The 24,197-nt window shown below is 45.3% G+C and overlaps 1 protein-coding gene across 4 annotated transcripts in view; it reads left to right on the top strand.

Moving 5' to 3' along the window:
• The window catches only part of OBSCN (obscurin, cytoskeletal calmodulin and titin-interacting RhoGEF), a 293,495-nt gene that overhangs the window by 234,175 nt on the left and 35,123 nt on the right, over window positions 1-24,197 (top strand). For all 4 annotated transcript variants that reach the window (XM_054991181.1, XM_054991180.1, XM_054991179.1 and 1 more), the window contains 12 exons: window positions 4,298-4,379; window positions 4,525-4,725; window positions 6,137-6,197; window positions 6,360-6,437; window positions 8,013-8,185; window positions 9,859-9,885; window positions 12,204-12,356; window positions 14,001-14,046; window positions 14,707-14,784; window positions 16,227-20,712; window positions 21,718-21,840; window positions 22,890-23,000. In XM_054991181.1, coding sequence (XP_054847156.1) covers window positions 4,298-4,379; window positions 4,525-4,725; window positions 6,137-6,197; window positions 6,360-6,437; window positions 8,013-8,185; window positions 9,859-9,885; window positions 12,204-12,356; window positions 14,001-14,046; window positions 14,707-14,784; window positions 16,227-20,712; window positions 21,718-21,840; window positions 22,890-23,000 — 5,619 coding nt within the window. The remainder of the gene's footprint in view (window positions 1-4,297; window positions 4,380-4,524; window positions 4,726-6,136; window positions 6,198-6,359; window positions 6,438-8,012; window positions 8,186-9,858; window positions 9,886-12,203; window positions 12,357-14,000; window positions 14,047-14,706; window positions 14,785-16,226; window positions 20,713-21,717; window positions 21,841-22,889; window positions 23,001-24,197) is intronic.

Here is a 24,197-nt window from a genome sequence, read left to right as displayed (position 1 = left end):
GAGCACCACAGCAGCCTGATTCAGACCTGAATTGGCCCCAAATTGGCCTGGATCAGCCCGGTTTGGGCCACTGCACAGCACAGCTCTGCTCCTGTGTTCTACAGTGGCCCGATCTGGGCCTGGATCAGGCCGCTTTTGAATTCAGCAGCGCTCCCGAACTCCGCAGCAGCCTGACACAGGCCAAATCAGCCTAATCCAGGCTGAATTGACCCAATCTGCGCCCAGTTCGGCCAGGATCGTGTCCGAATCAGCCCAGATCGGGTCCCTGCGGAGCGCCGGCATGTTCCCAGGGTGACCTGCAGCCCGCGCGATGACGTCGCTTCCTGGAAGTGATGTCATCGCACAGGCCGGTAGTGTGCACACACTTTGCACGTGTACAACCTCTCAAGAAAAAGCAAGTGCCAGGCCTCCCACCGCCCGCCCAGGGGGTAGGGAGACCTGGCGGCCCTATCTGAGGATCAGGAAGAAGTCCCAGGTTCAGATTTCACCGGCTGTGCTATGGTGCTGTTGAGGCCAGGCTTTGAGGCAGAAGTCCAGGCCCGCAAACATGCAGACTCAGCAGTGACCCCACCCATGCAGGCTGCAGCTAGCAAGATAAAACCTAAGTGCAGAGGCACCTTCAAGACTCATGACATTTATTCCCACCTGAGCTTTCGTTAATCAGAGCTCATTCATTCATTCGTTCGTTCGTTTATTTATTTTATTTGATTTATACCCCGCCTTCCTCACAGATGGGCTCAGGGCAGCTAACAAAATTCAAAAAATACATTAAAAGTCAAAAAACCATAAAATCAATAATTTTTAAAAAGTCATATTGATACTGGGGGCAATATAAATTTCATAAGCATTATAGGTAATCAACGTTATCAATGAATCCATTAACATCCACCTTCCAAAAATCAATAACCTAATCCTATCCCGTTGTGCAAATAATACATATAATTTAATTCCTATGATTAAATCAGGCTATAAAAAGTTATAGAGAATCCATAACAGCCCAATGGTTCACTATTGTTCTTAAAGTGCCCCAGGCACAGAGGAGGGCGGGGCCGAGCAGCTGGCTCACTCACCGCACCAGGCAGGAGCTTGTTCTTCTTGGCTCTCTCCTTCCCTCTCTGGCAGCACAAGGCTCCCGGGCAATGTTCTTAAAGTGCCCCCGGCACAGAGGAAGGCCTCTGCAACCCTGCCCAGTTGAGCACAGTGGGCCTTCCTTCTGAGTAAACATGCACAGGATCAGGTTACATGTTGCATGCCTATCTGTGGAGATGGTAGGATAGTATGAGCCATGCTTGTCGAATGTTCGTTTTGTGCTTTGTATTCAAAGTATGCCGTGACCTGGATAGGCCAGGTGAGCCTGATCTCCTCAGATCTCAGAAGCTAAGCAGGGTCGACCTTGGTTAGTAATTGGATGGGAGACCTCCAGAGAAGACCAGGGTTGCAGAGGAAGGCAATGGCAAGCTACCTCTGTTACGCTCTTACCATGAAAACCCCTCCAGGTGTTGCCATAAGTGACTTGAGGGCCAGATTTCATTTTTATTCAAAGTATGCTTTTATTTATTTATTTATAAAATGTTTATGATGCCTCTCCAGGGAACTTGCCCTACATTACCATCTAAAAATTGGTGTGTGGATGCTTAAACCATTGTGTCCTGCATCGAAAATTGCCTGAGGGCATGACCTTAGGCAGGAAGCCTGAGGCCATGATCTTAGCAGGAAGCATAAAGTAGATTTGTGAACTCTGGCCTGGGAAATCCCAGGAGATGGCAGCGGGGGGGCGGGGGCAATACTCAGGATAGTTCTTCCATTTCTCCTGGACTTTATTTTATGCTATAGACTTTTCTCTTCAAAGCTGCCTTTTTCTATGGGAAAGGTGATCTCTATTGTCTGAAGATCAGTTGTCGTTCCAGGAGAATTCCACCCACCCACCCCCAAGCCTGGAGGCTGATTCCGCATACATTGGATAATGCACTTTCAATGCACTTTATCAATCGTTTGAGGGGGATTTTTTGTTCCACACATGAAAAAATCCATTCCAAATTATCTGTAAAGAGGATTGGAAGTGCATTATCCAACGTGTGTGGAATCGCTCTATGGCTGATTCCGCACCCGTTGGATAATGCACTTTCAATGCACTTTATCAATCGTTTGAGGGGGATTTTTTGTTCCGCACATGAAAAAATCCGTTCCAAATGATCTATAAAGAGGATTGGAAGTGCATTATCCAACGTGTGTGGAATCACTCTATGGCTGATTCCGCACCCGTTGGATAATGCACTTTCAATGCACTTTATCAATCGTTTGAGGGGGATTTTTTGTTCCGCACATGAAAAAATCCGTTCCAAATGATCTATAAAGAGGATTGGAAGTGCATTATCCAACATGTGTGGAATCACTCTATGGCTGATTCCGCACACGTTGGATAATGCACTTTCAATGCACTTTATCAATCATTTGAAGTGGATTTTTTGTTCCGCACATGAAAAAATCCATTCCAAATGATCTATAAAGAGGATTGGAAGTGCGGAATTAGCCTATGATTAGCAACCTTGGCATAAAGGCAAGAACTGCACATTACGATAGATAGGGGCTGCTGGCTGCAGAGGAAGCAAATTCATCCGGGTCCAGTTTAAGTGGAGGAGGCTGAGGGGAGTGTTTCTTACCTTTTCTGTTGCAGCCCCCTTTGCCGATGCAGCTTTTCCCCAGTGGATTTCCCAGTGCACACATCTAGAGAGTTGGCTTGGGAAGAAGGGAAGGGTTGGGCTGAGAAAAGGTTAAGCGCCCCTTCCTCCTCCACCTCTCTCCCCCATTCTGAAGCCGATTTTCCTTACAAGAAGGCATGTAGTTCCAGCCTCAGACATATGCCAACACATCAAGCTCCCTTAGACCATGTCTGATTAATCGATTCCCTAAGTCAGGATTGTCTGATGGTGGCTCTCTGGGGTCTCAGGCTGAGAAGGTCTTTCTGAATGCTTGTTCCTTGAGATGTTAACTGGAGTCGAGATGCTGAGGATTGAACCTGGAATCAGCTGTACTCAGGACAGGTGTTCTGCCGCAGAGCTTTGATCCACCTTCTTTTAGCCCTCATTTGAAATATGGGGATGGTAATGCACTTTCCTACATTTGAGAGTAGTTGTTCTGAGCACTGGATGAGTCTGTATGAAGTGCTCTGAGTATCTAAACTATGATAGAAATACTAAAAGATTTGAGTCCAGTGGCACCTTAGAGACCAACAAGACTTTCAGAGTGTAAGCTTTCGAGAGTCAGAGCTCTCGTAGTGTCTCAAGAAGGGAGCTTTGACTCTCGAAAGCTTTCAAATTAATATGTGTAGTTCAACCTAGAGCGAATCCAAAACTGGCTTGCTTGGCCTGGCAGAAATATGTACCTTTCCTTCCCTAGGGGTCATGCAAAGGGTTTTGTCCGCTCACATCTGGCTTGGGGCCTTAGCTACCCTGTTTCTGGGCCCTTGGGCCTTCCCCGAGACTTCCTACCTCCTAGATCTTTCTGCCTGCTTCGGCAATGCAGCCAGTCACGAGGTCAAAGTAAACTGGCACTTCCTTTAAAACAACGGTACTCCATGTCAAGTTTCTGACTGATATTATCTCCATTATGCTACGTAGTTAGAATGCTTGTGGTTTTTTTTGTGATATGGGTACAGGCAGTGGCTCTGATGCAAATTGGGAATTGTAAGTCCATTATGTTGATGATGCACAAAAGAGAACGTGTACCGTGCCGTGTGTAAGGCTCGCTTGGCATCTCCAGTTAAATAATTGTGGGTAGCAGGGCTCAGAACATCATGTACCTGATATCCTGGAGGGTGGATGTCAGAATAGGTACAGGCAGTACTAGGTTCAGTGAATCAGTGATATAACTGTAGTTAAGACAACTGTTTACGTTCATTAGATTACACACTAGCTATCACAAGGGTAGTTAATGAACTATCCAAAGTATTCCATTTGCTCAGGTACAATCAGGGTTTTTTTCCTGGGGAAAAAGGTGGTGGAACTCTCAAGAGGGAAATGAGGAAGAAACACACGGGATTCTTTGAAATAATATTATTTTCACACACTATTGCCGAGTATTTTCAAGAGGTTCCAGAACTCTGTTCCACCACGTTCCTGCTGAAAAAGCCCTGGGTACAATGCTCAGAAAAATGCTGCATTGCCCCCACAACAAATGCTACTTGGAAGGGAAGATGCGCGGGTTGCATTCGACAAATGGAAAGGAGGTCATGCAGAAAGCCAGGGGAATTTTCATTTTTGTTGTTTCGTTGACTTTTCCTTTTGTTGTTGATCTGCAGACAAGAAAAGCCAAGAAGCCAAGAAACAGAGCACAAGAAGAAAGCTCCATTCCTTCTATGAGGTTAAGCAAGAAATAGCAAGGTAAAGGAAGGTTTAGAGAGCCAGCCTTAGCCCTATTGATTTGGAGGCAGAGCGAAAACTCAATAGGAAAGTCATTTTCTGTCATCATATATTGGAGAAATGATGAATCTTCGTCTTAATGCCCATTTTTAAAAATTCTTTACAGGGGTTCCTTTGGCTTTCTCAAGAAGGTTGTCCATAAAGACAACCGAACACTCTGTGCAGCCAAATTTATACCACTGCGCAGCAAGACAAGGGATCAGGCCTATCGAGAGAGGGATATTCTCGCCACGCTGTCCCATGACCGGATCACTCGGCTTCTAGATGAGTTTGAGACGCGGAAAACCTTGATCCTTATTTTAGAGCTGTATCCTTTATAGGAAACCCTGGGTGGAATGCGTGTTGGCATGTATGCTGTAGTGTGCTTGGGATCCAACTTTCAGACACACTGAATAATACACTTTCAATTCACTTTCAGTACATTTTGTAACCGGATTGTACTGTGTGAAATGGTAAAAACCTTTTGCAAACTGTCGCTGAAGTGCATTGAAATGGCTTGAAAGTGCATTATTCAGTGTGTATGAAAGCAATGGCAATGACAAGGGAAGTCATCAGGAAACTGCCCCCTTCCAAGGAATAAAGAATCCAAGTATCAAATCTGAGAACAAACAAAAATGGGCCGTTTCCACATATCCTTAAAAGGACAGCCCATTCATTGAATGCTGCCAGCTTTTCTCCTTCACACTACATGTCTCTGATTTAGAGATGGGCACGAACAGTAAAAAGTCCGAACATGATGTTCATTGTTCGTTGCCATCTGCAAACAGGGACTCATGAACAACCACGAACATGGCCTTTTTCTTGAACATGTTCGTGGTTGGGTGTTCATGGGGGCCAGCAGGCTCTCCTCCAGCCATCATCCAAGTCAAGATCCTTACTGCACCACTCCCAGAAACCTGACCTGAGCAGGCAGCAGGAAAGGTATCAATAATAAATAGTAGTTTGGCCCAGAGCCTGGCAGCAGCCCTGGAACTTGAAGGGGTAGATCCCTATCCCACCGCACACAAAGAAAATTCAAGCTCCAATGCACTCTATCAAAATGCCAACAGCAACTGTCTCTCCACTGTCTGCAAAATGAGAGCCTCCCTTGTAACAAATTTGGAGCTCCACACTTGAAAGGAAGACCTCTCTATCAAGCTAAATTGGGCTTAGATTGGGGTTTCCAGGGCAACAGCAGGAGTTCAGACAGAGTTCAGACAAGCCCTGCCTAAGTTGCCAAGGGAATTGATTGCAGGTGCCAGACTGTCTGGCTTGACGAACAGCAACAAACAGCAACAAACGAGGCTTGCAACGACCACCTGTTCGTTTAGAATGGGGCCTCACGAACAGCTTGTTCGCGAGCAGCAGATTGGGCTGTTTGTGGCCTGTTTTTGTTCGTATTGCTGTTCATGCCCATCAAAACAGGCTGATTTCAAAACAGGCTGTTTGTGCCTTGCAAAATGGCAGGTGACAGCTCTGCAGTGGTTCCATTAAAGCCAGTAGTGCCAATTGCTCATCCCAGAATTACACCCCATCCTCATATGCACATGTTCAGATAACAAAAAACAACTCCATAGGTTATCAAAATATCTTGGGCTGCTAATGGTTTCACGTCCCTTTGTCTTTTGTGATCTTAATTGTTCGTTTGACTCATGTGATTCTTCAGAGATAATTAGGTCACAATTTACCCATTGTTGTATACTGTCTCAAAAAATGTTCCTTCTTCCTTAATATGTGAGATGCTCTAATGAAGAACTCTTGGACAGGTTGTTCAGGAAGAATGTGGTGACGGAAGCAGAGGTGATGTTTGTTTCTTGTGTTTCTCTGGGGCAGGGCTCTGGTGCAGCGGGAGCAGAGCTTGACTTCAGAACGCCTCTGAAATCAGAATGGCGCTTTTCATTGTGAAACCGAAACCAATCCCCGATGCAAACATTTTGTTTGGTTATTTTTTTCCACTTGTAGGTCAAGCTATATATCAGACAGCTTTTAGAAGGGATTGCATACATCCACGAGAACAAAATATTGCATTTGGACATTAAGGTAATTTTTGAACAGAGTGCTTGGTCAGTTCAGCTCCACCGTTGTGGGAATTGTTTCAGACATTGCAGGAAGTATTTCTTGGAGACATATTAGACTCCCAATGCTAGTAATGGCTGTGGCGAAATGTTGCTGTAAAGGACATTTAGGGAAGCATATTATGAAGTTTTGGGGTGGTCTCTCCCCTTCTATGAAGGGTGAAAGCTGTAAAGTCAGCATAAATCCTTGGGGGGGGGGTGGTACTACTATTGCTGCTACTACTACCGCTACTACTACTACTTTTATTACTACTGCTACTACTATTACAGCTACTCCTACTGCTTCTGGTAGTACTGCTACTGCTGCTACTGCTACTGCGGCTACCCCTACTGCTACTACTACTACTGCTGCTACTACTACAGCTACTCCTACTGCTACTGCTACTACTACTGCTGCTGCTACTACTGCTACTACTACTGTTACTACCGCTACTGCTAGTACTACTGCTGCTGCTGCTGCTACTACCACTACTACTGCTATTGCTGCTACTGCTAGTACTAGTACTACACTAACTATCTGGTGCTTGGTGAAAAGAAAGAAGGTGAGTGAGATCCTTTTGAAGCTGCAAGCTCCACAGCCTACTTCCTCATATTCTGAACATTCAGTCAAGCACTTCAGGTTAACAACAACAACAACAACAACAACATACAATTTATATACTGCCCTTTAAGACAACTTAATGCCACACTCAGAGCAGTAAAGTGTATTCTTATTATCCTCAGTACCCTGTGGAGTGGGTGGGGCTGAGAAAGCTCCTAGAAGCTGTGGCTGACCCAAGATCACCCAGCTGGCTTCAAGCAGAGGAGTGGGGAATCAAACCCAGTTCTCCAGATTAGAGTCCTGCTACTCTTAATTACTATACCAAACTAGTTGGCTGGCTGGGATGAGAATCCGCATGCTGCTAGTTTGAATCCCGTGACTGCCATGAGCTCAGCAAATGGCCTCGGTTCAGCCACTCCTCCCAGCCCCAGCTTCCCAGCTGTCTTGTGGAGATAATAACGCTGACTTGTTTCACTGATCTGAGTGGGCGCTAAGCTGTCTAGAAGCACAGGATCTAAGTGCAGTTATCATCATCATCATCATCATCACCACCACCACCACCATTGGGTCTCCTGGAAGATATATCTCCTAGGCCAGAGACAGAGTTCATACTATCTCTTTTTCATGCCTAGAGTCAATGGTGTACAATGGTGGCTGAGTGCCCCATAATTTTGGGCGGTGGGGTGGCTCATAGGTTGTGGAGGCTGACTGACTCCACTTGATAAAAATTCTAAACTACTGGGCAGGGTTGCATGCAGCGTAATGCAAACTCTATTAGAACCAGGCAGGGTCCCATCAAGAGGAGAGTGAAAGTAGAGACTGTTCGGAAGACTGGCCAGTTTGAGTCTTTGGGGAGTGGCAAGTTTCCGATCCCTACCTCTGTTCTCCAAGCCTGAACGGTTACTGTAGAGGACAGAAGCCCTTACTGGCCCCTAGGAGTGGTAAGCTAACCTTAACCCTCCCACTCACACATCCCTCACTTTTTTTTGGTTTCCACAGCCCTCAAACATCTTGATGGTTTACGATGACAGAGACGACATTAAGATCTGCGATTTTGGCTTTGCGCAAAAGATAAATCCGACTGAGCCTCAGTACAGTAAATACGGGTCTCCGGAGTTTGTCTCCCCAGAAATTCTTTCTCAGTCACCAGTGTCAATGGCATCTGATATCTGGTAAAATCTTTTTCTTTCTTTCTTTCTTTCTTTCTTTCTTTCTTTCTTTCTTTCTTTCTTTCTTTCTTTCTTTCTTTCTTTCTTTCTTTCTTTCTTTCTTTCTTTCTTTTCTTTCTTTCTTTCTTTCTTTCTTTCTTTCTTTCTTTCTTTCTTTCTTTCTTTCTTTCTTTCGTTCGTTCGTTCGTTCGTTCGTTCGTTCGTTCGTTCGTTCGTTCGTTCGTTCGTTCGTTCGTTCGTTCGTTCGTTCGTTCGTTCGTTCGTTCGTTCGTTCGTTCGTTCGTTCGTTCGTTCGTTCGTTCTTTGATAATCTGATAACCCAGCAGTCTTGGTCAGTCTGTCTGTCTGTTTATAAAATCCAGAATCCATTTAGAGTTCCAAGTCAATCTAGGATCCTTTTAATGTAGAAATTAGACCCCATCTCTTGCTCTCTCTTTCTCTCTCTCTCTCCCTCTCTCTCTCTATATACATATATGAATTGAACAGACACATGAATGAGCTTAGATGGCTGTCCACACCATATCTAGCTTCGCCCCAAGGAGTGACGCCAATCCATTTAATCAGATTTACCTACAGCTCACTCCAATTTTCCTGTACTTTGATGAGGGGTAGCTACACAGAACAAAACTTCCTGTGGGTATTAACAATTATTGGGCAGAATAAACTGATCTCAGGGAACGGTTCCTTCCTTTTAGTCATAATAGTCTGAAGTGCGTCAATATATATGTGCTAGTTATCTCTTCAAGCCTCAGAGCCAAGCTACAAGTGACGCCTTACACAGGTTGGACACTTGTCAGCTTACCTCAAGTTTTGATGGGAAATGTAGGCGGCCTGGTTTTACAGCTTGGCTCTCCATTACAGCTGCAAGACCAAGATGCCTACATTTCCCATCAAAACTTGAGGTAAGCTGAAAAGTGTCCAACCTGTGTAAGGCGTCACTTGTAGCTTAGCTCTCAGTCAGGACTTCTTGGCTTATTTTATGCTCAACCATACCAACTAATTGGCCAGGCATTGGCTTTAGATTTTTGCGTGGTTTTAGAAATAAGCATTCTGAAGAAAATTGTATCAATATGGTCAAATTATTACCCCCTTGAGGTTCTAACTATCTTTCCACCTTGGGTGGACCAACAAAACCCCTTTTTAGTTTGATGAGTCCAATGGGCTTATAGAACCTTGCTGGGTGCTGGATCAGTGATTTCTGAATCGAAGAAATCACAGATTCACCCCTGAGGGCATTCCTTGTAGAAGTTTCTCAGTTCTAATGATATTTAAATAGATGAGGAGTTAGCCGTGTTAGTCTATAGTAGCAAAATCAAAAAGAGTCCAGTAGCACCTTTAAGACTAACCAACTTTATTGTAGCATAAGCTTTCGAGAATCACAGTTCTCTTCGTCAGATGCATCGTCAGCTTTTGAGGACCACAGCTCTGTTCGTCAGATGCTACAATAAAGTTGGTTAGTCTTAAAGGTGCTACTGGACTCTTAATGATATTTAAGGAACTGCCTGTTTAAAGGCCTTCTTTGTTGGTATCAATGGAATGTTAAGTTGCCCTATGCGGACTCAACTGCGTGGCTATTTAAAAGGCAGTTTCCCTATGAAAGTGGTAGAACTGTCTATTGATACCACAGGGACTAATATCACTTTTAACGCTTGTAATTGTGCTCTTTTTTCCTGCAGGCCTGTTGGAGTTATTAGCTATTTAAGGTAAGCAGGTTGACAACACAAGCTATCTTCATTGTTACCTTATCAAAGGTAGTTAAGAACATAAGAGAAGCCATGTTGGATCAGGCAAATGGCCCATCCAGTCCAACACTCTGTGCCACACAGTGGCCAAAAACCAGGTGTCCTCAGGAGGTCTGCCAGTGGGGAAGGGACACGAGAAGCCCTCCCACTGATTGCCCCCCAAACACCAAGAATACAGAGCATCATTGCCCTAGACAGAGAGTTCCATCTGTACCTTGTGGCTAAGAGCCACTGATAGACCTCTGCTCCTTATGTTTCTCCAATCCCCTCTTGAAGCTGTCTATGCTTGAAGCTGCCACCACCTCCTGTGGCAGTGAATTCCATGTGTTAACCACTCTTCGGGTGAAGAAGGACTTCCTTTTAGATGAATATTTGTCAGAGATGCTTTAGGCTGATCCTGCACTGGGCAGGGGGTTGGACTAGATGGTCTGTATGGCCCCTTGCAACTCTATGATTCTATGATTCTTTTATCCATTCTAAATAAGGTCTGAAGAACTGTTCTTAAACATGGTGATAACTATCTCATCATGGGTACTTTTTGATAATCAGTATATTACAGGTAATAGGGACTTGGACACTGGTAAATGTATTCTTAGCTAATGGTCTTACCAGGCAATAGGTCTGTATCCCCTTGCCTTTCTCTCTTAAAAGGGGTAACAAAGATCTTTTCCACCTAGTCAGTTTGAGATCAAATGGTCACAGCTCTCTCAAGATTCCTTCTATGCACATCAAGGAAGATTGGTTAAGGCAGGGGTCCCCAACGTGGTGCTATGGGCACAATTATGCCCACCGACAACTTTCCTTATGCCCGCCAAGTGTTTTTGGAAAGTGGGTGGGGCCAGATGGGGCTTCTGCACAGCAGGGCTTCTGATTGGCCATTGGAGATTTGATTGGCTTTGCAGATTTTTTAAAACACTGCTTTGACTGACGCTGCTTCCACAGCACAAGGATCTTCACTGTGTGACTGGAGGTAAGCTGTAGCAGCCATTTTGTGGCTGGCTCTACCTCCTGCGGCAGCCATGTTGTGGCTGGCTCCACCTCCTGCGGCAGCTATTTTGTGGCAACCATGTTGTTGCCACACCCTCCACAGTGTGTCAGAATCCAAAATGTGCCCACAGGCTCAACAAAGCTGGCGACCCCTGGGTTTAAGGCATTACATGGCCAAATTAAACATAAAAGTACAGATCCTAGATTTTGGTAGGGGCTGTCCAATAATAGCAGCTAAAGAAGCCTGACAGTGGGTGGAGCTAGGGAGAGGGCCATATTTTGTTTAAACACCTCAGCCACCATCATGTCTCATTTTATCCATAAGTTCAATAAAATATGGGGCACAGGAAGGCTCCATTGTGTGGTTTCACAAAAGATGACTGTTTGTGGGAAAGGTCCGTGGGGAAACAGCCAAATTATCAGCACTTCACAGAAGAGAAGGGAGGGTTGAGACATAATCCGAGGGTGCGGGGATGGGACCCAGAGCACACACACAGAGCACGTGTCTGTGGGAGTCTAATTTGAAGGCAAAATGTGTTCTGGGGCAAAATTGATGTCTTATCTCCGAGACAACAGCTTGATGTCTTGTCCAGAGGTTGGGACAATAAGTTAGGAGAGGCTCAGTGGTTAGACACAGGGCTTTTTTTCAGCTGGAACACGGTGGAAAGGAGTTCCGGAACCTCTTGAAAATGGTCACATGGCTGGTGGCCCCGCCCCCTGATCTCCAGACAGAGGGGAGTTTAGATTGCCCTCCGCACCGCTCAGCAGTGCGGAGGGCAATCTCAACTCCCCTCTGTCGGGAGATCAGGGGGCGGGGCCACTCGCCATGTGACCATTTTCTCCTAGGGCAACCCACTGAGCTCCATCACCTCTTTTCCCAGAAAAAAAGCCCTGGTTAGACAAAAGGAATAAATAGAGCTTGATGACCTAGCAGTTGTTGGATGGGTTAGAACCATCAGGTTTACTCAATAGCTCTGGTTAGGAAAGGTGGGTCGAGGAACTGGGAGTTCTTGGGAGACCTCTTTGATCTTAGATACGTGTCCTTATCTGGTGCATGGAGGCGTCAGCTAGCCAGATTACCTATGACTTGCATTCTGGTAATTTTCTAGCTCCAGCTGGGCTGGGAACTGTTCTGCCTTGCTAGGCAGTCCCATGTGCTCCTGACATATGAGGAAGAGGTTTATTATATTCCATATCCGTAAACTGCACTTTTCAGCATGAGGGAGGGGTCTAACTGCTCACACTCACAAACACTTTTTTTTTGGTTTGTTTCATCCTTTTAAAACAATTAGCTTGACTTGCAAGTCTCCGTTTGCTGGAGAAAATGACAGAGCCACCCTACTGAATATTCAAAACGGGACGATCTCATGGGACATTCCGGATTTCGTTTGTCTGAGCGCAGATGGAAAGGATTTTATCAGAAAGATACTGCAACACTCAGCAAAGTGAGTACACTGTTGTTTCCAGTGATGCTGTGCAAGCCGCGTGTGTGTGCGCACGCGCATGTGTGCACACATGCATTTGCGCACAGAGGGGAGAAAGCTGCCCTATCTCTTAGACCTACACTCACAAGTACCTGCAAAAATGTACTTACAGCCAAACACTACTCCAGCATCCCGAGACTCCATGCTGTGTCCAAGAGCTTAAAGAGTGCTTACTGTGTCATCTAGGCCAATGTGGGGAAGTAGTTAGATACCTGGACAAGACCTGGGAGACCTGCTTTCAGACCTCCATGCAATCAAGAAACTGATTAGATGACCCCAGGCCAGTTGTTCTGCATTGTGGTGCCCTCCTTATGGAATGGCCTACCTGATGAGGTCAGAAGGTCTCCCACTCTTGTGGCTTTCCAGCAACATTGCAAAACTGAAATATTCAAGGCATGCTGTAATCAAATGGTTCAAAAAGATACTTGACTAACGAGTTGAGGAGGACTGAAGTCTATACTGCGGCATATAATTTCTACAGTCTGTAGTTGTAAGTAGGCACCTATCGTGTAATTTTCATTTAACGTGCCACATTAATACTTGTTGTTATGTTTCAGTTCTGTTTATATTTCTGGTTGGTTCCAGATTCCTACAATCCAAATTCTATTGCATTATCCATTGGTTGTCCCATTCTATTGACTGCCTTGACTTACCCTGTGTAATCTGCCTTGAGTTCCAATGAGAATGGCAGACTACAAATAAGTAAACTAAATAAATAAATAAACTCTCAGCCTAACTTACCTTGCAGGCATTGGAGAGCAAGCAGGACTCAGAGTTAAACTACACGAGATGAATTGCACGAGGACGCTCAAGTGAAGGGAGATGCAATGTTAGCCGGGAAGCGTAGTTTGAATTTCAGCTCTCTCTACAGAACCAGCAAAGATCTCTCCTCAGAGGGTTTGTTCATTTTACCTCTCCACAGAGCGGCAATGATTGCTTCTCAGAGGGTTTGTTAATAATTGACAGAGCCTTCTGGGAGGCAAAGAGGAAATTAACAAACCCTCTGAGGAGCGATCTTTGTCCACTCTGTAGAGAGGTGAAATTAGCAAACCCTCTGAGGAGAAATTGCAGGGGTCAACTTCAGCTTGATTTCACTCATCACTACTGGCTCCCTTGATCTGCTGTTAGCATTTTAAAGAAAACACAGCTTTCCGCTCTCCCCACAAGCGATTGTTGTGAGGATAAAGAGAGAAACCATGTATGCTACCTTTTAAGTGCCTTTGAAGAAGGGCAGAGTAAAAAAAGTAATAAATGCATACTGTTTGCTTATCATTTATTAATCTAAAGAACATTTTCATTGGCAATGCTCAGAGCAATCGTGATACTACTGTAGGAACTCTCAGGGTGTGATGGGAAGCAGAATCAGATGTTGAAGAAGGTGGGAGGAACTGAGGGGAGTAGATGAGGGAGAAAGACAAGGGAAAGGTTGACGGCTGCAACACCTGTGCACCACAGCATTCCAGGTTTACCATCTTCCCCTTATTAAAAAGATGCAGTGGAGCATGTGGGATTTTCCAGTATGGTGATATCCTCATCTGAATGATGCCGGGATACACATTTATTCTGTAAATTAACAAGTTGCCGCACATTTCTCTGTGTTCACAGGGCAAGACCGAGTGCCAAGGACTGCCTCTCCCACAGATGGTTTGTGGTAAGTCAGCAGTCGAAGAGACCCTGTCACCGTGCTTGTAGTTCAGATGCTATCAAAGGCCTGGGGGAAAAGAGACTTTCCAAATGGAAAGTCATGCAGCATGAATTACCCAGACTAGCCCAAGCTTGTTTGACAGAGAAGCAAAGTTTACCTTGATTCATACTTAGATGGGAAACCACCAAGGAAGTCCAGGGCTGCCAAACAGAGGAAGGCAACAGCCAACTTCCTCTGCCTTTAAGGGGTGTCCACAAGTCGGTTTTTGTTATTAAAGGAAAACTAAGTAAGCAACTGGTGAATGTATTGCCAACCATGGCCATTTACACACTACTCACCTTCATCCGGAATGCTATGGAACGCCGCAAAAAAAATGCGGAAGACAGCGTCTTCTCGTGTGAATTTTGTGCGATGTCGTGCAAAACTCGTGCGAGAAGATGCTATCTTCTGCGTTTTTTTCGCGACGTTCCACAGTGTTCTGGATGAAGGTGAGTAGTGTGGAAACGGCCCATGAGTGTTATCACAGGCAAGCATTGTTTTTAATGTGCAAGCCCCTAAAGGTAGGGACTCCCAGAAAAGGGCCTCAATAGGAATTCCTATAGATCTTAAGATTGATATATTTACAATAACGGCATTCTCTTCCTTCCTTTTTTTCTACCTTTACAGGAAAACATTCCACACGAGGAAGCTCATTTTATAGATACGAAGCAGCTCAAATTCTTTGTGTCTCGAAGCAAGTGGCAGGTCAGTGGGCATCGGTGCACCCAATTCACTATTCCTGGGTGTACGTTTTGGAAGATGTTTCGTTTTTTGATAATCAAACAGCCTGCAGTCTGTTTTCGTTATGATAAGGGTTGCAACCAGAACTCATGTACTAGCTGAAGAAAATTTTGATTTATCATGCAAACTCGATTAGGAAAAGGTAGGGTTCCCAGAACCATAATTGGGGGGGGGGGAATCTCCTGCACCCAGCCCCCCCCCCCGCTCTTACCTGGCTCAAGAGCTCTGGAGTGTGATTCTGCACACTCCAGGACCTTCATTGTCTCTCGGGAATGACACCATTCCTGGCGCAACAACAAAGGCTCTGCGACCCACGTGCACTTCGCATGCGCGTGGTAAGTACTCCCACCCTGTGAGCTTATTAGGTTTCCTGAGGCAAGCCATTGTCTCATCCTCAAACCCTGATCTCTGCTGTAATGGATAATAATATACTGACCTACATTATACGGCTGTTGTAAGAATTACTACAATATAATGCACACACAGCATTCAGACGCTTGAAAGAGCTATCCAAATGCTAACAAGAGTAGTTGTTATCCCTTCAGCTTCTGCAATGTATGCAGACAACTCTCAATAGGGCCGTTTTACATAGTATGCAGTAACAGGTTTTACACAGAATGCATCTCCAAATATATTCATATTGAGAGCCAGTTTGGTGTAGTGGTTAAGAGTGCGGGACTCTAATCTGGAGAACCGGGTTTGATTCCCCACTCCTCCGCTTGAAGCCAGCTGGGTGACCTTGGGTCAGTCACAGCTCTCTCAGAGCTCTCTCAGCCCCACCCACCTCACAGGGTGTTTTGTTGTGGGGGTAATAATGGCATACTTTGTAAACCGCTCTGAGTGGGCATTCCTGAAGGGCGGTATATAAATTGAATGTTATTTATTATTATTATTATTATTATGTTACATTTAAAGAATCAGGTGGGTAGCCATGTTGGTCAGCAGTAGATAAGCAAGATTTGAGTCTAGTAGCACCTTAAAGAGTTCCAGGTTTACGCTTCTGAGAGTCAAAGCTCCCTTCTTGAAAGATTATACTCTATTAATCTTGTAGCTATTTAAGCTGCTGCTGTACTAGAATTTTGCTCTATACTTACAGAAGTACACTTTTTAAATGTTAGAGGTACTCCTGAAAAACAGAATGTGCAAAGGGATGTTAGATGTCAGCGATTAGAGTTTGTTTCCTGATGGCCATGGATTCACTGTTCGGTTTCCATATTTGCTAAGAAACGATTTTTAAAAATTGCAGATGTTTAGGGTAATGTGTACGGATTAAAAATTCTGTTTCCAACAGCAGAGTATTTTTTCAAGGCTCTTTATAGTGGCAGTGGTGTTTTTTTAAAAAAACCTGTATCTGTTTCCCTCTATCTGTTTTCAAATATCTAATCTATATTTTCTTCAATGCTTAGCGTTCTCTTATGAGCTATAAATCTGTGCTGGTAATGAGACCCATCCCAGACATCCTGGAGAAAACTCAGAAAAACACTTCTCTTGGCATCTCTCGAAACCTGGTGGAAGACAGCAGTTCAACGAGCAGCAGCGGTTCATCTTCAGACAACGAGTTTTCAGCACCTCCGGGGAAAAGACACTTCGGTCCCATTCCAGAACTTCATTTGTCTGTGCTAGATGGGTCAAATTATCCAGAATTCCCGCAACACCCAGCAGAAACTAAATACCCCGAAGCCTCACTTCTGCCAGCACTCAAGCCTCCAATACACAAACCAGTGATGGGGGAACTGGGCGATAAGCGATTGCACAGAAGTGAAGAACCAGTCATCAGTTCTTTTGTTCAAGAGGTGGAGGGAATCTGTCCGGAGCGAAAAGAAGTGCAAAGGGGCCATTCCTTGGAAAAAGGCGACAAGAGAGCTTTACAGCCAGAGGCAGGCTCTGCAGAAGTGTTTCACCCACCATCTCCACAGGAAAAAGACAGTTTGTTGCTACCTGAAGAAGGTAAAAAAGCTGAAGTAGGAAGGTCCCCTGGGTGCGTTCCCAGACACAGCGTCATAAAAAGCACATTCTACAGCCGGACGTCAGAGAGCCTTGCAAACGTACCTTCTTCTCCAGGCAAAGAACATCAGAAACATTTAGAAAGAGCCAAGAGAACCTATAGGAAAGCAGGATATTCCAAGTCCTCTCTAAGCGGTCTGCGTGAACCTCTTCTGGAGCAGTTTCAGTTGGGGGAAGGAGGAGGAGGATTATCCGGCGAAGAGGAAACTGGAAGGTGCAGAGAAGGGGGAATTGGCCCCTTGACCAAATCAGCTTCCTTTGATTCCGCCCAGAAATCGCCACGAGTTACTTTTGAGGTTTCCACCAGAAGCCGCTCTCTGGACGATTATAGGATACGAGCGGCGAGCTTTGCCGAGGAGCAATACATCGAAGAGGAAGATTCTGAACTGATTCCCCAGGGCAGCCCCACGGAAGCAGCTCGTCAGCCTCACCTTTCCGAAGGTGGCTTTGGAAAGACTTCTGCAAAGGACAGCTCAAAAATAACTACGAAGGAGCAACCGGTATTGTTGGCGCAGCGGGGTGGAAAGCAAAGTTCAGTCGTGGACGTTCAGCAGCAAGAGAAAGCTGCGATTTCAACACAGCAACCTGGAAAAGAGGAAAGCTCACTTGAGAAACCTAAGCCACCTCTTTCTACTAAGATGGGAACAGCGGTTCTAGGAGGAGAAGGCATGATTCTAACTACTGAACCATCAGATTCCCCCTTGGCATCAGCTGAAAAGAAGGCAAGTGAGGAACAGTTACAGCAGACATCCAAAGAATCCGTTTTCAGGGGTGCAGTACCTGTTTCTTTCAAGGGAGAGAGCTCACAATCAGAGACAGTCCCATTGGTTTCCCACGATGCTGAGGGAGCAAGACATCTCCCTCATGAGGCAAAACCCACTTCTCTCCAGGGCTCCCAAAGACCTGGAGTTCTCCAAGGTGAAAGCCACGATTTCGTAAAGCCTGCCCCAGGTCTAGGGACAATTAGAAGCGGGGACGTCTTGCCTCAGATGCCTTCGGTTCAGGGTGAGCTACAAAAAGTTGTTACAGTGAGAGGGAAGAGCCCAGAAGTCGAACAGACTGACCCAGTGGGGGACACCCGTTCGCTTTTTCAGCCTGTCGCCCAGGAGGGCAGAACTTCAGATATTCCAATTTTGCAGGCAGGTACTTCTGCTTTGTCAGCCCTTGAGGGGAAAGACCAGAAAATTCTACCTCAGAAACAATTAGCACCCGGTTTATCAAAAACGGCTGTATTGGAGGGGAAAGGTCCAGTCAGTTTAACTATTTCTCAAGCAGAACCAATGCCAGTTTTGATCTCTGAAACTCAGAAGATTGCACATGAGACACCTACCACGCCTGGTGAGATGAAGACATCTGTTATACCGTGGGAAGACCTTTTTTGTATAGACACTCCACCAATATGGGACACTGACGGAGAAAGCCAGAGCACGCTACCGAAGAAACCCGCTGATTTCAGTGAGGTGGTTTCGAGTGTCCTATCAAGTGCAATTTCTCAAGCAGAACCAGTGCCAGTTTTGATCTCTGAAAGTGAAACTCAGAAGATTGCACACGAGACACCTACCACGCATGGTGAGATGAAGACGCCTGTTATACCGGGGGAAGACCTTTTTTGTATAGAGACTCCACCTATATGGGACTCTGACAGAGAAAGCCAGAGCACGCTACCAAAGAAACCCTCTGATTTCAGTGAGGTGGTTTCGAGTGTCCTATCAAGTACAATTTCTCAAGCAGAACCAATGCCAGTTTTGATCTCTGAAACTCAGAAGATTGCACATGAGACACCTACCGCGCATGGTGAGATGAAGACGCCTGTTATACCGGGGGAAGACCTTTTTTGTATAGAGACTTCACCTATATGGGACACTGACGGAGAAAGCCAGAGCACGCTACTGAAGAAACCCTCTGATTTCAGTGAGGTGGTTTCGAGTGTCCTATCAAGTGCAATTTCTCAAGCAGAACCAGTGCCAGTTTTGATCTCTGAAAGTGAAACTCAGAAGATTGCACACGAGACACCTACCACGCATGGTGAGATGAAGACGCCTGTTATACCGGGGGAAGAGCTTTTTTGTATAGAGACTCCACCTATATGGGACACTGACGGAGAAAGCCAGAGCATGCTACCGAAGAAACCCTCTGGTTTGAGTGAGGCGGTTTCCAGTGTCCTGACGAGTGCAATTTCTGTTACCCAAACTGCTTCCCAAAAAGAAATTGCCCCCCTATCTCTGCCTGCTGGGGAAAGCCATAAGGGATTGCCTCCAATGTCCTCCATTCACAGCGAAGCGGTGTCTGTTCTCAGTGAGAAGAAAAGTCCCCCTCAGCAAGCAGAAGCCATCCAGACATTGATCCATGAAGATCAACGCCATGACCAGCTATACCAGAAATCCTTTGTTCCGAGTGAAAGGAAGCCTGAAGCTTTTGAGGAAGGAAGGCAACCTCTCAGAAGTGTTCTGAGTCCAGAAGAGAGACAACCTCTCAGAGGTGTTCTGAGACCAGGCCTAGATTTAGCTTCTGCTGGTGGAAGTCAGAAACGTGGACATGAGGAACATTTGATACACACTGAGGTAATTTCTACTGTCCCAAAGGGCAAAAGTCCACAGGTCTTAAAGGCTTCAGAAGCTAAAACGACTCCAGTGTCTAGCTTTGGAGCTGAAAATCAAGAACTCCTATACTCTATACCCTCTGATCTCAGTGAGGCCAAGCCTTCTGTTATGAAGGGACAACGACCATCTAGTTCAGCCATTTCCCAAGCAACAACAGTGCCATTTTCCTTATCTGAGAGCGAAAGCATGGGCACAACAAAGAGAGCCCCGGTAAGAAGTAGAGAAGCTGTGCATCAGAAACCTCCTGTTTACAGTGAGGAAGAGGCAAAAGCTTTGGAGAGCTTGGTGGATGAGATGGTTGTCCTGTCAAAAGAGATGAATGTTTTGGCGGAATCAGTTTCTGACCAAGAGGGCGCCACGGGACACATCTCCCCACCAAGGGAGGTATTCTACCAAGGCCCCCCTGGACAAGCATTAAGGCCAGTGTCCAGGTTTCTTGTGAGAAAGGGGAAAAGAGAAGGGGGCATTGGCTTAGCCGATCCCTCAGAGGCAGACGTTATATATCCTGGTGAAGAAGAGTATTTCAGTAGGCCGCCTTTTATGAGTAAGAAAGCCAGAATGGCAGCTCCTTTTGAAGGCAGAGGCCTGGAAGATATAGGGATAGAAATGCCAGCGGCATCTCAGTTTACCAGCTCTGACTATGGAGACAGATTCTGCTATTATTCAGGAAGCGACCGATCGTACGAAATTGCCTTAGTGCAAATTGGAGACCTCTGGGACGATATGCCTCGTCCGGACAGCAAGACGGCAAAGTTTGACATCTCTGAGGTAGAGCCGGCCTTCCTCAATCTGTACGAACTCTATGACATTGTTTATTACCCATTTGAGTTCTTTAGTTTCAGAAAAGCCCCTGAGAAACTACCCAGCAAAAGACACCTGCCTTTGGGGGGAAAGGCAAGGTTGTCTCCTGGTTTAGAAGCCCATTTCCATCAAGATAAAAAAATGTGCCTTCAGGATACTATGAGGGAAGCTTCCAGAGAGGAAGAGACGGCTGCCCTAGAGTCGGTGAGAGAGTCCGATGGAGCCAAAGCACTCCGAAAGGGGAAAAGGTCGGACTCGGAAGGTGACCTGCCCACTGGGTCTCAGCAGATATATGGCCTCCCCGCAGACCCCACCGGGAAGCGGAGGAGCTCTTTACAAAGCAGACTGGGAGCTTTCAAACCCTTTGTTAGGTCTCAGTCCATGGAGCTGATAGAACAAAGCCTGAAGAAGAAGATGAAAGCGTCGGTCGCCCACCTGTCCAGAATGCTGACGAGAAAGCCGTCCCCCGATCAGAGAAGCAGGGAAGGTAATGTTTGGCTTCGAGCTCTAAAATTTACTCTGGGAATGTTGACATTTTGTACTTTCTTACATGCCCAGGGCAACGCCGATCAGGGCGGATAAAAATCAATATTTTTTTTTAAAAAAAATTAATCAGATTTTTTATTTAGATTGGATTTTTTAAAATTTAAATTGGATTTTTATAATAAAATGTTTTTTGAGGAAAAATCTTTCTAAAGATAGTTTTCTGTTTAAGATACAATATAGCCCAAAGGTTATCATTATGAAATAAGGATTAGTTTTTAATTATGTAGTATGAGGCTGTATATTCATGCAATGTTTAAATTTTTTGGTAAACAAATTCCATTAATCCATTCACAATGTCATGCTCTTCTAGAGGTTCCTGTAAGATTATTGGACATTTTTTCTATCTAGAAGATATCACAGTTGCTTGGTTTTACAGCTCTTAAAACTGCGAATTTGTGTCTGCAGAAATCAGGTGACTCTTCTTCGCAGCAAAAAGGTTATAAAATAAACATGCACAGTTGAGAAAAAGACCTTAATCCTATTGTTCTTTTGCAAACCTTTGTACACAGAACCAACCCCTTACCTCTTAAGTGCTAAGTTTCAAAAAATTCAATGAATAGAAGATTGTTGGGAGTAGAATAGATCTGCTCAAGAAGCTAAGTGTGAGGAGTCTTTATGTAGAAAACCATGATTTAAATCTAGTCTTACTGACTAGTGATTTAAATTGTGGTTTAAATCATGATTTAAATCAATTCGATTTAAATCAAATCCATCCTGATCATCACTTTGGGGGCAGATAGGAACCTGGAGGTTTTTTGCCTTCCTGTGGGCATGGAACAGGGGTCATGGGGGGGGGTAGGTGAGGGAGAGTAGCTGTGAATGTCCTGCTCTGTAAAGGGGGTTGGACTAGATGACCCATGGGACCTCTGCCACCTGGAGGTTAGCAACCTTAATGCCAGACCAGATTCAGAGACCTTTGTGCTAATCCCACCTTCCTTTCCCGCAGGCTCAGAGGAGCGAAAGGGTGACCTCCGTGAGAGGGAGTCCTTGACAGAGGCTTCCGGAACTTTAAAGAAAAAGACAGGGTTCCCATCATTTACTCTGCCAAGCCTCAAAACCAAGGAAAAAGGTATTTTTTAAAAAAAAAATAGAGAGGCTGGAAAAGCATACTTTGAAAGCTGCATATGACTCGTACAGTAAAACTCTTCATAACAAACTAAGCAAAAGATTAAAATCGTACCAACCAGGGGCCATTTTGTAGTAAAAGAGCTGCAGGTACTCATTAGCACAACTCATTAGCATAACTCATTAGCATATTCCATGCCCATTGCCATCACAAGAAGTGTGTCATTAGCATAACTGATTTGTATATGCCACACCCCCTGACATCACCTATCCTGGCTGTTTTGGACTCAATCCTGGCCATTCAGGGCCAAAATTGGGCCCAAAATGGCAAAAAGGGGCTGAAAATGGCCCAAAAGGGGCCCCAAATGGTCAGGATCGGGCTGCTGCTGAGTGGGAGAGTGATCCACCAGAGGCCTGATCCAGGCCGTTTTGGCCCCAATCCTGGCTGAAACGGGCCCAAAATGGCTGAGAGTGAAGTGGGCGGGGCCACCTGACATGTGACCTCTATGGGGAACTACCGGAACTGTGTTCCTGTACATTCCCCCTCAAAATGAGCCCTGGTACCAACTAATATAGTGACCCAAAAGCTGAGCTTCCAGGTTGCAGCTCATAGACACTGCCTGCACCACAGAAGGCCTGGGGCAGCAGCAAGATAAAAAGCAGCCACCGTGGTCCCCACTTCTCTCCTGTGCTATTATTTCCACCCTCCTACAGGGAATACTTCCTGACCTGGATAGCCCAGGTGAGCCTGATCTCATCAGATCTCAGAAGCTAAGCAGGGTTGGCCTTGGTTAGTAATTGGATGGGAGGCCTCCAACGAAGACTAGGGTTGCAGAGGCAGGCAATGGCAAACCTCCTCTGTTAGTCTCTTGCCATGAAAACCCCACCAGGGGTCACCATAAGTCAGCTATGACATGAGGGCACTGTCCATCACACAGGGAATACAGCTTATTTTAAATACGTATAATAGAGAGGGTAAAACAGTACATGTTTTGAGTATTGATGCGTTCGGGTCCCACATTCTGATCAGCTCCTGTCCATCTGTTTTCCTAGCACCTTCTTTTGTGGAGGAGCTCACGGACCAGACAATCGCCTCCGGGCAATCGGTGACACTATCCTGCCGGACTTCTGCACGTTCATCTCCTCACGTTGAATGGTTCAAAGGTAACTGTTATGACCCCTACTTTCTCTAGGGTAGATTTTGCCTTTAATCTTTCCATTACACCCTCTGGGTAGATTGCTGCCACCAGGAATATTATATTCCAAGATATTTTATTTAAGTTTTCCCTTTAGTAACGTGCCCAAGCATCAGGCTTCTTCGTGGTTCTATGTGGCCCTGAGGATAGGAATGGGATATAGCAATGACAGCTACTCTGGGATATAACAAAAACAAAATAAACTTTTATTTTTCCAGAAGCATATCGGTTTCATAAAAGTAGTTCTCAGTTCTTAAAGTTACTTCATTTAAACTCATTCACACAGATCTCTTCTAAGGCTTCACACAGTCTTTTTTTCTGACTCAATATTTCTCACAGACGTGCTTAAAGTTACTCAGGCAACACACAGCTAGCCTGCTTTCTCTTGACTCAAACTTTCTCTCACAGAAATGCTTAAAACTCCTCAGGCAGCGCACAGCTAGCCTCTCTTTTCCTCACTAACTGAATATTTCTCTCACAGAAATGCTTAAAACTCCTCAGGCAGCGCACAGCTAGCCTCTCTTTTCCTCACTAACTGAATATGTCTCTCACAGAAATGCTTAAAACTCCTCAGGCAGCGCACAGCTAGCCTCTCTTTTCCTCACTAACTGAATATTTCTCTCACAGAAAAGCTTAAAACTCCTCAGGCAGCACACAGCTAGCCTCTCTTTTCCTCACTAACTGAATATTTCTCTCACAGAAATGCTTAAAACTCCTCAGGCAGCATACAGCTAGCCTCTCTTTTCCTCACTAACTGAATATTTCTCTCACAGAAATGCTTAAAACTCCTCAGGCAGCACACAGCTAGCCTGCTTTCTCTTGACTGAATGTTCTTTCTCCACTCTCAGTCTAAAACTGCATTCACTCCACCCACACTCTCAGTCATCAACCAGTCATATCCCTCACTCCTCCCTCTCTTTCACCCCCACTCTTCACCTAACTCAAACCAAGCATTTAAAGACACAGGCACCCATTTACTTAAAATCATTACAGTAACGTAAGCCCTCCTCCACGAACCTTTGTGGAGTACAGGTCTGCTGCTCAGATCCAAACATTAGGACCTGTTCAGGTGCAGCTGTGTTAAGGAATTATTTATTGCTTTTCTGGCCTGGTTCCCCTTTAATCCGTTACCCTTGGAGGTAGAATTTCTCTTTTTCCAAGTTCC

This window comes from Eublepharis macularius, chromosome 11, assembly GCF_028583425.1.
Source record: "Eublepharis macularius isolate TG4126 chromosome 11, MPM_Emac_v1.0, whole genome shotgun sequence".
Lineage (NCBI taxonomy): Eukaryota > Metazoa > Chordata > Lepidosauria > Squamata > Eublepharidae > Eublepharis > Eublepharis macularius.
The sequence above is the reverse complement of the archived record's forward strand: the minus strand, read 5'-3'. Positions and strand labels throughout refer to the sequence as shown.